This window comes from Erythranthe guttata, chromosome 13 (assembly GCF_056151865.1).
Source record: "Erythranthe guttata isolate IM_541 chromosome 13, IM_541, whole genome shotgun sequence".
NCBI lineage: Eukaryota > Viridiplantae > Streptophyta > Magnoliopsida > Lamiales > Phrymaceae > Erythranthe > Erythranthe guttata.
The window spans coordinates 12,970,161-12,982,954 of NC_142545.1; the positions used below are offsets into that span (position 1 = coordinate 12,970,161).

The 12,794-nt window shown below is 39.1% G+C and overlaps 2 protein-coding genes across 2 annotated transcripts; both read right to left on the reverse strand.

Annotated features, from left to right (window-relative positions):
- Positions 1 to 4,573: 4,573 nt before the first annotated feature.
- LOC148765952 (uncharacterized) lies at positions 4,574 to 5,131 on the reverse strand. The gene has a single exon (XM_088812443.1). The coding sequence runs from the start codon at positions 5,129 to 5,131 to the stop codon at positions 4,574 to 4,576; it is 558 nt and encodes a 185-aa protein (XP_088668569.1).
- A 2,285-nt stretch (positions 5,132 to 7,416) lies between these two features.
- Positions 7,417 to 10,371, reverse strand: LOC105957119 (acyl-acyl carrier protein thioesterase ATL3, chloroplastic-like). Its single transcript, XM_012981045.2, has 5 exons — positions 10,124 to 10,371; positions 9,633 to 9,733; positions 9,059 to 9,150; positions 8,863 to 8,958; positions 7,417 to 7,774 (listed from the first exon to the last, which is right to left on the reverse strand). The coding sequence occupies exons 1-5, from the start codon at positions 10,321 to 10,323 to the stop codon at positions 7,664 to 7,666; spliced, it is 600 nt and encodes a 199-aa protein (XP_012836499.1). The 5' UTR covers positions 10,324 to 10,371; the 3' UTR covers positions 7,417 to 7,663.
- Between the last annotated feature and the right edge of the window lie 2,423 nt (positions 10,372 to 12,794).

Below are 12,794 nucleotides of genomic sequence, written 5' to 3' on the forward strand. Positions count from 1 at the left end.
TTTCAATATGTTCCATGCTTTCCTAATTATTTTTGGTTATATATAACCTAATGAGTGAGCAATGATCCGTACTGGTTAGGCAAGAGTTGAAGATAGGAAAAAGTGTTAGCCTATTGTGTATTTTAATTAATGTATGTCTTCGTGTCTTTAATATTTCGACGTACTCGAAGTAATAATATTTTGGAGCTTTAAAATATAGGTCTCTGACAAAAATATATTAGAACTAAATGACAAGTCCAAATAAGCATTTGCTTCACATCAGTTATAGAATACATTCCAAAATTACGTAATGTTATTGTCGAGCCTGACAACAACATTAATTATGTGTTCTTACTATCTACATTGATTCAAGTTGCATTAGAAAGATGATCACAATTTCTACAGCTTTCATGTTATGTGTTTTATGATATTTTAATTTGGTCATGGTAAAAATATATATTGAATCTTATTGTCGATCGAGGACAATAAGATTACGTATTTTCACCACAAATTTATCATTTCTACTCTAATTGGGTCGATTAGAACATAATAGTTAAACTTAGAAATAGACCTATGATATTCAAGTTTTGCAATTTGCAAGATTCAAATTAATTAATTGTTAAAATCACTATAAAACAAACTTGGTGATTTATTTTGATCATAACTGAATCATATATTATGGGAGAAATATATTTGGAGAAAAGAGAGAGTGATATCTCTTACGTATATTAGTCATATATATAGTTACATGTAGGAAACCCTAATCTACTACACAAGGTAACCTAATATACAAGGAAACCTAATATACAAGGTAACCTAATATACAAGGTAACCTAATAAATAAGAATAATAATAGGTATACGTAATATATATAATATAGATACGCTAATACACCCCCGCAGTCGAAACGGGAAAGGAGAGGACGTGGAGACTGGAGACAAACTGTTGGAATAGTTGAGTAGGGAGTCCTTTCGTGAAGATATCGGCAAACTGGTAGTCGGATGGGACACGAAGGACTCGAACGTGTCCCAAAGCAACTTTGTCTCGTACAAAGTGGATATCGATCTCCACATGTTTCGTACGAGAGTGTTGAATAGGATTGCTTGATAGGTAGACGGCACTGACGTTGTCACAGTAGACAATAGTGGCTTTCGAAAGTGGGCAGAGCAACTCAGAAAGTAGGTTGCGTAACCAAGTCGTTTCGGCGACGGCATTTGCGACAGCTCGGTATTCGGCCTCCGCACTCGATCGAGAGGTAGTGACCTGTCGTTTGGAGGACCAAGAGATGAGGTTGTTGCCGAGGAAGACACAATAGCCCGATGTCGAACGACGAGTGTCAGGGCAGCCACCCCAATCGGCGTCGGAGTAAGCGATAAGGGAGAGGTCCGGATTGGGGAAGAGCTGAAGGCCGTGATCGAGAGTCCCACGAATGTAGCGAAGGATACGCTTGAGAGCAGCCATATGAGGTTCCCTCGGATCATGCATGAATAGACATATTTGTTGCACAACATAGCAGATGTCAGGACGAGTAAACGTGAGGTATTGCAGTGCACCGGCAAGGCTGCGATAAAGAGTAGGGTCAGCAACGGGGGGTCCAGTGGTCGAAGACAACTTGCTCTTTGTGTCAGCCGGCGTAAGACAAGGGTTGCAGGAAGCCATGTGTGCACGCTCTAGGATCTCGTCGGCGTACTTGCGTTGAGAGAGAAATATCCCATTCGACGAGCGAGTGACTGAGATGCCGAGAAAGTAGTGAAGATCGCCAAGATCCTTCATTGCGAACTCTTGATTAAGGGCAGCGATGATGGAGCGGAGCAATTCAGGTGTTGAGGCGGTAAGTACAATGCCATCGACATACAGCAGAAGGTAGGCGCATGAACTGTTGCGACAGTCGCGTGAACTGTTGCGACAGTACACAAAGAGTGAAGTGTCGGACTTGCATTCTCTGAAGCCAATGGTAGTAATGTGAGATGCAAAACGCTTGTACCAAGCACGTGGTGCCTGCTTGAGACCGTAGAGTGCTTTGTTGAGACGACACACGTGAGTGGGGCGAGATGGATCGACGAATCCAGGAGGTTGCTCGCAATAGACAGTTTTAGAGAGATTGCCATGTAAGAAGGCATTTTTCACGTCAAGCTGGTGGATTGGCCATGATCGCGAGAGAGCAATACTGAGAACTGTTCGAACAGTGGCTGGTTTGACAACTGGGCTGAAAGTCTCGTCAAAGTCGATGCCAGCCTGCTGGAGAAACCCACGAACAACCCACCGTGCTTTGTATCGCTCAAGGGAGCCATCAGACTTGAGTTTCTGTTTGTATATCCACTTACCAGAAATAACATTAGTGGACGGGGGGCGGGGCACAACATTCCAAGTATTGTTTTTAATTAAAGCAGTATATTCCTCAATCATGGTGTTTCGCCAGTTTTGGTCAAGAAGAGCTTGGCGATAGTTGGTGGGAATGGGAGAGGTAGAGGATGCAACGAGAGAGAAAGGGACTTTGGGTTTGTGGATGCCCACTTTACTGCGAGTCACCATAGGGTGAGCAAGGGGAGGTGGGAGAGGTGTGGGAGTAGGAGAAGGGGTTGTGAGCTGGTTGTGGTCGACAGGTGGTGCTGTAGGGGAAATAGGTGTTGGCTGTGTTATAGGACTGTTGGACGGACTGTTGGAACATGGTGGTTCACTATTGGAACAGTTGGAGGAACTGTTGCAACAGTTAGACGAAGTCTGAGGGAGGAGGAACAGGGAGGGTGTGTTTTCGTCCAAGGCAGAAGGAGGAGGGGTGTTTTTGGGGGGAGTGGACTCAGCAAAAGGAAAGTTAGTTTCATCGAAGATAACATGACGAGAAATTATGATTTGGCCAGTGGATCTATCAAGGCAACGATAGCCTTTGTGAGAGGAAGGGTGACCGAGATAGACACAAGGAGTAGAACGGGGGGTGAGTTTATGTGGTGTGGTGGCGGTGAGGTTGGGATAACAGAGACAGCCGAATACTCGAAGATGAGAGTATGTAGGTTTGATTCGTGAGGAGTCCGATTTTGTGTGGTTTTGGTAGGTAAGATATTGAGTAGGTGTGTGGCCATATGAAGGGCTTCGACCCAATAAATAAGAGGAAGATGGGCTTGAAAGATGAGGGATCGAATCATGTTAGTTATAGTGCGGATCATTCGTTCTGCGTGTCCGTTTTGAGGGGAGGTGTGGGACACGAAAAACGGTTTAGGATGCCGTGTTTAGTGAAGTAGTTTTAAAAATCCGCATTTTTTAATTCACGACCATTATCACTTTGTAAGGCTTTCAGGGGATGTTGGAATTGAGTTTTGAGAAGTGTATGAAAATTGACAAAGGTTGTAAAAACATCAGATTTATTTCGAAGGGGAAAAATCCATAAATAATGGGTAAAATCATCAACTAGCACAAGATAATATTTGAAACCCGTAAGACTAGAAACAAGAGAAGTCCATAAATCAGCATGAATAATTTGAAATGGAGCACCAGTAGTAGATTTTTGAGAAAAAAATGGTAGACGAAAATACTTGCCTAATTGACAGGCATTACAAAGAGACTCCCTAGGGTCTTTATTATGGGAAAGAAAAGTGCTAGAAAATAAACGAGACATGACGTGTTTGCCGGGATGGCCTAGACGCCGATGCCAAAGAGTGCGAGACGAAGGTGTTGCGACAGTGAGGAAAGCAGCGGGAGGTGAGGTGAGGGGAGGGACGCCAAATGGATATAGGTCGCCGGAGCTTTTGCACCTGAAAATCTCGACTCGACTCCGAAGATCCTTCACAGAAAAACCAAACGGATCAAATTCAACCAAACATGAGTTGTCGCGGGTGAACTTTCGAACATATATAAGGTGTTTGATGATATTGGGTGCGACATAGACATTTGTGAGGCGAAAATGAGTGGTGGGAAGAATTGTGTGGCCTATGTGGGTTATGGGGAGGGTGGAACCATTACCGACGACGACATGTTTGGGGAATTTACTGCCAGGATTAAAAACAAAATTGAAATTACCTGAGTGTGGTGCCATATGAGAGGTCGCCCCGCTGTCCATGAACCACTGTGACTCGGTAGGCTGCTGAAGTGTCACCGTATTCAAACGGTGTGCGATATTTACCACGTTGGCACTGTTGCAGGAACTGTTGCAACTGTTGATGGAACTGCCAGAGTTGTGGCACGGTTGCTGCTGCGGATGAACCTGAGTAGGAGCCGAGTGACCGGTGTAGGGTTCAAGTGGTCCAGTAAAGTAGGCTTGAGCCGCTGGGTGGCCCGATGTATTTTGAGCGGATCCCAGAATTGACTGTTGTCGGTAAGGTGCGCGCCAAAGTTGAGATGCGCCATGAGCACTATGATAGCCGTAGTGCTGCATGGGGTGGCGGTTAGTGCTGCGACCTCCTCGACGGTTGGATCGGCCACCCCCGCGCTGATAGCGCGAAAAACTACCTCCGCAGGAACTGTTGCTGGAACTGTTGCAATTGTTGGATGGACAGTTCGCGTTGGAGGCGTAGAAAACAGCAGCGGTCTGCTCCGGTTCAGAAATTCTTGTTTCTTCCATCTGAAGGAGCAAACGAGTCTGTAGAAAGGTGGGAAGGGGATTTTAAAAGAAGATGAGATTGGCGACGGTCCCGTAATTTTTCGGGAGGTCGTGTAGGGTTTGTAGAACGAGTTGTTTGTCGGAGATTGGATTTCCGACATCGGCCAAGCTGTCCGCCGTGATCTTGATTATTTGGCAATAATCGTGAATGGAGAGAGCGCCTTTCTTGAGGGACTTGAATTTTTCTTCAAGTTGAATGGCTCGATAGTCTTTGTTATCGGTGAAGAGAGAAGAGATGGCGTTCCATAGATCACTGGCGGTGGAGGTTTTTGAGAGAACCATGCTGGATAGATCGTCGGAGATGGTGCCGTAGATCCAAGATTGGAGGAGATAGTCGGCGCGCTGCCATTCGTCGGCGGAAATCGAATCCGGTCGGGGTTTGCCATGGAGAAGATCGGAGAGGCAGAAACGACCGACGGTGATCGTGAAAAAGTGGCTCCACTTTTGATAATTAGGATTTTTTAGATCTATAGTAACGGGAATAAGGGATTTGATATTAGAGATGGCATGAGCAAGGTGAAAAGGATTGGAGGGAGAAGAAGATGAAGATTCGCCGGCCATGGAGAAGAAGGGGGTAGGGCGACGGCTATGCAGAAAAATAGAAGAAGAGGTGGTGACGGCTAGGTTAACCTAGTGTCTGATACCATATAGGAGAAATATATTTGGAAAAAAGAGAGAGTGATATCTCTTACGTATATTAGTCATATATATAGTTACATGTAGGAAACCCTAACCTACTACACAAGGTAACCTAATATACAAGGAAACCTAATATACAAGGTAACCTAATAAATAAGAATAATAATAGGTATACGTAATATATATAATATAGATACGCTAATATATATGAACTCAATTTCACTGATTCAAATTGCATAGGAAAAGTATATAAAAATATGAAGCTTTGGTGTGTTGAAATTTTCGAGAAATTTTCAAAATTCATTTTGTATCATGATGTAAAATCAACACGATTTATTTTTAACGAGATATTGATGTTTTTGTCATAAAATACGAGGTTTTAACATCCGACACTAGGGGTGGGCATTCGGGTCGGGTTGGGTTATTCGGGTTATTCAGGTCGGGTTATTCGGGTTTTTTTGAAAAAAAACAGTACCCGAACCCGACCCGAAAAAACCGGGTACCCGGTTGCCGGGTACCCGGTTTTTTCGGGTCGGGTTCGGGTCGGGTCGGGTTTTCAAATTTTTTTTTTATTCTTTTTTTTGTAAAACAAATGAAAGCTTCTGCCTTTTTTTACTTCCATTTCGCAGCCATTCTCCCCTCTCCATAAACCACCAACCCACATTCTCTCTCATAAACACCACTTTCTCTCTCTACTTTATCTCTGTGAAATTCATGAAGAAAATTGAATCTGATTACCTAACACCATGAAAAATGAAGTCTTTAATTTTTCTTTTAGGAGATCCAAGCCGAAAAGAATCTCCTCCACCACGCCCATATACACAAAACTTTCCTCTATAGGTTATAAACTTATAATCTTCTTCGTTTCTCTCTCAAGTCTCACCACCGTCGGCGCGCCGCAAATGGCTTCCTCAAAGACTCTCAGCTCCTCCTCACTTTAAAAAATTGGCCGCCGCCGGCCCGCCGTCATAACCTAACGAGCTCCAGATCTGGCGACCAGAAACTCCTCCATGTGGCTGCAATTTCAGTAGTGTTTCTTGCAAAAACTACTCTTGTTTCCGTCATTCTCCGAGTATCAAAGAATCAAAGAGAACAAGAAAGAAATCTAGTCCTAGTTCAGATAAGATTGTCTGCCCCTTTTTTTAGTTTTAATAAAAAAAAAATTAACCGGGTACCCGATCGGGTAACCCGGTAGAAATACCAATACCCGAACCCGACCCGATTTTTAGGCACCGGGTACCCGAACCCGGCAAAACCCGTTTTTTTCAAAAATTACCCGACCCGGCCGGATCGGGTCATAACCCGACCCGGCCGGATCGGGTCATAACCCGACCCGAATGCCCACCCCTATCCGACACCTCCTGTGTAATGTCTAATGGCTAATAAAACCCATATGTTAAAACAATTAGCACATACCTCTCATGTGTTACATAGTCAACGATATGAAAGCCCCTACGAGTTGGTCGTGTGATACACCCGCCAAATATTCGAATGGAGCTCAAATTTTGACGTGAAAAGACCAAAATACCCTTTACATTGTAAATTTCAAAAATAAGCCCCAAATAAAGTTTTCAATTTTTTCAATTCAATCCCTTGAAATTCCAGAAAAGCCCTTTTCTCCAAAGTCAAGGGATTGAATTGTTAGCCAAGAAAAACCCACCTCAGCCCTCCGTCGCTTCTCACCACCACCAAGCAGTCCTTCTGCACCACCCCACCACCACCACATCTTTCAGATCTGCCTCCCACAACCGCAAGTTAGACGTGGATTTGCAATGGGAGTGGAGACGGCCAATGATTGGTCGCTCTTCTCCCAATTGAGTTTGTCCCATCCCGCGACGGAGGTGTGCGGCGGTGGGCGGTGAGACCGGGCGGTGAAAGTGGAGGCCCAAAAAATGACTTTTCTTCCACCATCTTCGTCTTCGTGCGGCGGCAACGACCATTATTGGAAGTAGAGGGTTGTCGATTGTTTCTTCGGAGTTTTCGGGCCATGGTTTCTCAGAAGATCAAATCAATGGCGAAGAGTCTCGTTTTTTCAAGAAACACAATGGAAGTTGCATGTGGGTGTCGTGGTTCGCAATTTGGGGATTCGTCAGGGCAAGTTCTAGAATGAAATGAGCTTGTTGGTGTCTCCGGCGGACCATTTGTAGCGACGATGGCAGAGGATGTGATGAGAGATGAAGAAGATGATGATGACGTGTTTTTAAGTATTTTCTGTATGTTTGCTTTATTTTTTAATTAGGAGTAAATATGTCATTTCAATTAAGTCAACACGCCAAACTATGTAAGGGGTGGCGGACTAAATAAAACAGGACATAGGGGAGTCTGTGCTAATTATTTTAACATATGGACTTTTTTACCCATCAGAATTTACACGGAAGGGTCTGTGCAAATAACTCCATAAAATACATATAGGTAAAACAAAATAAGATATCAAATTTTTACGGGGCAAAAAGTTCAGTACTGAACGAGAAACTGATTGAATTTAGATATCGTTCTCCGAGATATACGAACTGGACGATAGTTTTTATCCAGGCAAACGATTGTTGATTTTGCCTCCAAAATTGGCTGCATAATCATACCAAACATTAATCTATCTAAAATATATCAGGACAGAATCAGTACAAAATAACGAATATTCTATGAAATTAAAATTATGTTACTCATAACTCCATACCGGTGTAATGGTAAGACAAAAAACTATTTGATAATTACAAATGCTCCCTGAGTTAGCTTTTTTTTTTTTTTTTGGCTTACCTTTACTTCCTTACAGAGCTATGAGTAACAAAATTTTAATTCCATGAGATATTGGTCATGAATTTCCAAATCTACCCAATGGGTAAATGCAATATACTCACAGGAGGTTAAATGTAATATTTTGTCCTATCTTAGGGGTTACCCGCAATTTACCAATAGTTTATTTATTTAATAAAAAGAATAATTTGAACAATTAATTCATTTAGTTAGGGTTTGTAATGGATTGTTTGTTTTATGGTATATTTGTAATTACCAACAAATTCACATAAATTCATTAGTTATTTAGTCTTACCTAAAGGGGTATCCGTAATTTACCATAAATACTTCCTCTGTTCCACAATAATTGTCTCTTTTTAAAAATATTTTTGTTCCATATTATCTGTCACTTTAGATTTCTAATACTGCATTAAATGCATTTTTTCCTGTTTTAACCTTATTAATTCAACTATAAGTATTAATTATCTCTTATCACATCATTAAATAATCAAGGTTATTTTAGACTTTCTAATATATTTTACCTAAAATCAAGACACATTTATTGAGCTTCTTAATCCTTGTGCAAAGCCAAAAACGACACTTAATAGGGAACGTAGGGAGTAATAATTTGAGAAGTTTTCAACGGTCATTTTGTAGACATATTGTATTTGAGTTCATACTTTTTTTGAATATAAAGTCTTCACATATTTAATTCTTATATGTCATTTTATGCTAATATATTTAGAAAAATAGCGATACGCTGCCCTTGAGCTCTGTAAACTTTAGTTTACTCTCTTAAATTGAAGCTGACTTTGCCGTTGTTTCCGGTAATGTGAATATACGTAGGATTCGAAAAAAAATCTAAAGATTGTTTACTTATTTAAATGATAAAGACGAACATATAGAGCTACCCGAAAAAGAACCTGTAGGTTTGGTTGCTTGACGATGAGATTTTCAAAGTATAGTCGAGTGGCAGAGTAGTCGTATAACTTCACATTCAAAACAAATCTATCTCCACGCTACAACAAACAGAAAAAAAAAAAATCGTGAAGAAATTAATCGAAAGAATTATAAAATATATGAAAACGAAAATAGACAAGCCTTGAATAAAATCCATACCCTTAAAGGTGCGATATATTTGAATGACATTTCTGTAATAGCTAAAACTTCATCCTCTGCTCCGATCTCGTCTTTGAATAGTTGAAACTGACCTGCACAAATATCATGTGAAGAAATAATAATAATAATAATAATAATAATAATAATAATAATAATAATAATAATAATAATAATAATAATAATAATAATAATAATAATAATAATAATAATAATTACGGCCACCCCTGAGTTATGGTTAAATTACGAAAACACCCCTTCTGTTTGGGTAATTACAGCCACCCCTCAACTATGTATTATCTTACGAAAATACTCATCCAGAGGTAAATTTAGGGATGTTAAAATCGGTAAAACCGAACCGAAATTTCGGTACGCCAACATTTCATACCGTTTACCGAACTGAATATACAATTTGGTTCAGTAAATAACCGAATTACATAAATTTTATGTAAAAATATTTAAAAGGAGGGGGTGACAGTAATTACCCAAACAAGAGGAACTTTTCGTAATTTAGTCATACCTTAGAGGTGTCCGTAATTTGCCCTAATAATAATAATATCGGTTGAAGCAGTCTCACCGTATTCACAATAATTTGCATAAATAGAATCTTTAACTACTCCATATCGATCCACTTCATGATCCCGAACCTCTAGTTTTATTTCGTGGAACCAATTCATCCTACCAATAATAATAAATAAGTAAAATAAAATAAAATGAAGCATATATAATTATGTTTAAAAATTAAAACACATGATATAGGCAATTCTTAATAATACTCCCTCATTTTTATTGAAGTGTCTCTTGAGCCATAATTGTATTTTGTATACTAATTGGCGCCTAGAGTTTCAATGTACAATAAAGTTTTTTTTTGTTCTCCCAAAACTTTACCTAATATTAGTGAAGTGACAAAATGAAAAATGACAAAGGGGTAATTCTGTCAAATGAGATATTATTTTCATAAAATCAATGTTATTTAATCGTTTTTTAATCAATGTGCATTAACTTTAAACGGCACTCAGAATGAAATAGAAGGGCCGAAGTAACAACCACAAGTGAGAAAACAACTACCCTTTGCCACCGCTAATGTTGTTGAAAGCTAAAGTGTTGTGGTTGTTCAGAGCAGATAACTTAACACCCGATGATCGGCGCGAAACAATCGAAAAATTAGGTGATGGAGAACCTCGACTTTGCCACTCGAGCGGAATCAAATGAGTACTCAAGGGGTGCTGCAACATTTTTTCTCTTAGGAATTGAAAATTCAAGATCATAGTTATTTAAAATGATAAATTATATGCTTGCAAAATTCAATATGTTCCATGCTTGCCTAATTCTTTCTGTTATATATAACCTGATGAGTGATGATCTGTACTGGTTAGGTAAGAGTTGAAGATAGGAAAAGTTGTTAGGCCTATTGTGTAAGTTTAATTCAACCATTGTTGCATAGACACACCCAATTAATGTACTCGTGTCATTAATTAATATTTTCGTGTCATTAATTAATATTTCGACGTTCTTGAAGTACTAATATTATTTAATTAATAATTCGTAAATCGCAAGAGATCGATATATAATTCACACCGAGTAAACTACGAGCTTAGCCATTAAAGTATCGACCGGAGCAATTACCGTGGATGTAGGTTTGAAGGGTCTTATCATATCTACCTTGAAAATATATGTGCGTTTCAGTTCGGTCCCTCTTGGATTACGTCGATTTGGATTCAATTAGTACAAACTTAATTCTTGAATTACGTCGATTTCGATTCAGTTTTTGTATTTTTTTTTGCATTTTATTGTTTCTGATTTTGTTTTGAATTGGAATACGGAAAATATATAATTTAATTATCGAAAATTCTCCAATTTCTATACGATTTCAAAATATTAAAATTTCAATCTGTCCAAAAATATATTTTACACCAATATTGCAAACACAAACACACACACATATATATTAATATAATGTATTCCAATTGTAATTACATACTAAAATCTAATAAGATGCTATACTTTCGGAATTATGATCAATTTACGAAAAATGCATCACATATCCATAATTACAAAAACATCCATGAAGTTTGTTGTCGTCTTATACTGTCTCCTTTACAATGTGAATTTTGACGGGATCTTTTTATTCATCGAATATTCCTAAAAATATAGGAATTTTATCCTCAGGAGATAACTATGATAATACTATTCCATGAGAAGTGTAATTGTAATTTTTTTTTTGAATAAAATTTGATTATTTTGCACTAATTTTTTTTGATAGTTAATTGTTTTGTACGTACTAATTATGTATGGGGGAGTTCTATTGTATTGTTCATTATTTAAGAGGGTTTTAATTATGATCTTTTGAGTATGTGACTGTATTAGGAATGCAGTATCAAATATTTTGATTGACTACATTTCCATTGTTTCTATCAGTAAATCGTTACAAATTACGGGTAAAATTAACAATTTTGACAAAGTGCAATTTTCGTTACAAAAAAAAAAAAAGAAAAAAAGAAAATAATAAAACTATAATCTTGTTCATAAAAAAATTCAGAAAATGTGGAAATAAAAAATTTCGAAGATTGGAAAGAGAATTTGTTCGAAAGTAGAATTTTTTGGATTGAAATCAATGGGAGTGCGCAATTGATCGGTTCTAAAGAAATACGACCCGATGACTTCCTTTGCAATAATGGGGATGACCTACAAAAAAGGGAGCAGGATTGACACCGGTGTTAGCACTTCAACGGTCAAGTCACTAACGGTTTCAAAGGATTTATTTGTTGTATATATTTAGGAAAAAATACGTAAAAGAACCTGGTCCTTAGGGTGGGCGCACGTCTCCCTTTATAGTGTTCCTTTGGCCTGCTTTCCTAGGGCCTAGCTCGAATTCTGGCTGAGCAGCCCTGCGGAGTCCTCTTTTCATTTTTGAGCGGGTGGCTTGGATCATGATGATCTCTCTTATGGCCAGGCCTAGACGTGATTGACAGTTTTCTCCATGCATTTTCCTAGTTTTTTGGCCGCACTTTGTCATTCGGGCATTAAATGTCACTGTCATGGTATTTAATGCGCCGCTGGGGCGTTGTCAGTGCATTTATATCCTTCTTCCCTTACTCGCCCCGTCTTCCCACAGTCAAGCGGACCTCCCGTGCGCCGCTGATGCCTGCGGGACTTCATTTCCTTCTTTTGTCGCTAACTCAAGGTGGGTGCAGAGGAAGGAACTGGGCTTTCCTTTCGCGAGCCTCCTTCCTTAATCGGGCCGCCTATATCAGCTTTGGGCCCCTGTTAATGGGCTGTCCGTTGTGGGCCTTGCGATCCAGTTTTGGTCTGGATCAGCAATTTTATTTTTTATTCTCCTTTAATTACTATAAATTATAAATAATAGATAATGTAATTTTTTTTTTCTTTTTGAGAACACCCCCCTTATTACTTTTTTTTAATGGAGAGATATCCAAAATATTTCTCTCAATTTAAGAAAAGATCACACCCATTTCTAGCTATTATTTTTTCCAATTCTGTCTGCGCCTGCCACATCATCACTGGGTCACGCTGGTCATCAGCGATTTTTGAATTTTTTTATTTACTTTTTTTCAGTTTTTTACCGTTTATTATTTTATGTATCAGTTTTCTTAATCGACTATGAAGCATAGTCGATTAAGGAAATTCTTTAATTTTTTTTTAACTTTCTTTGTTTTTTAATTTTTTTTCTATATCAGGTATATTAATCGACTACGATGAAGCATAGTCGACTAAGAAT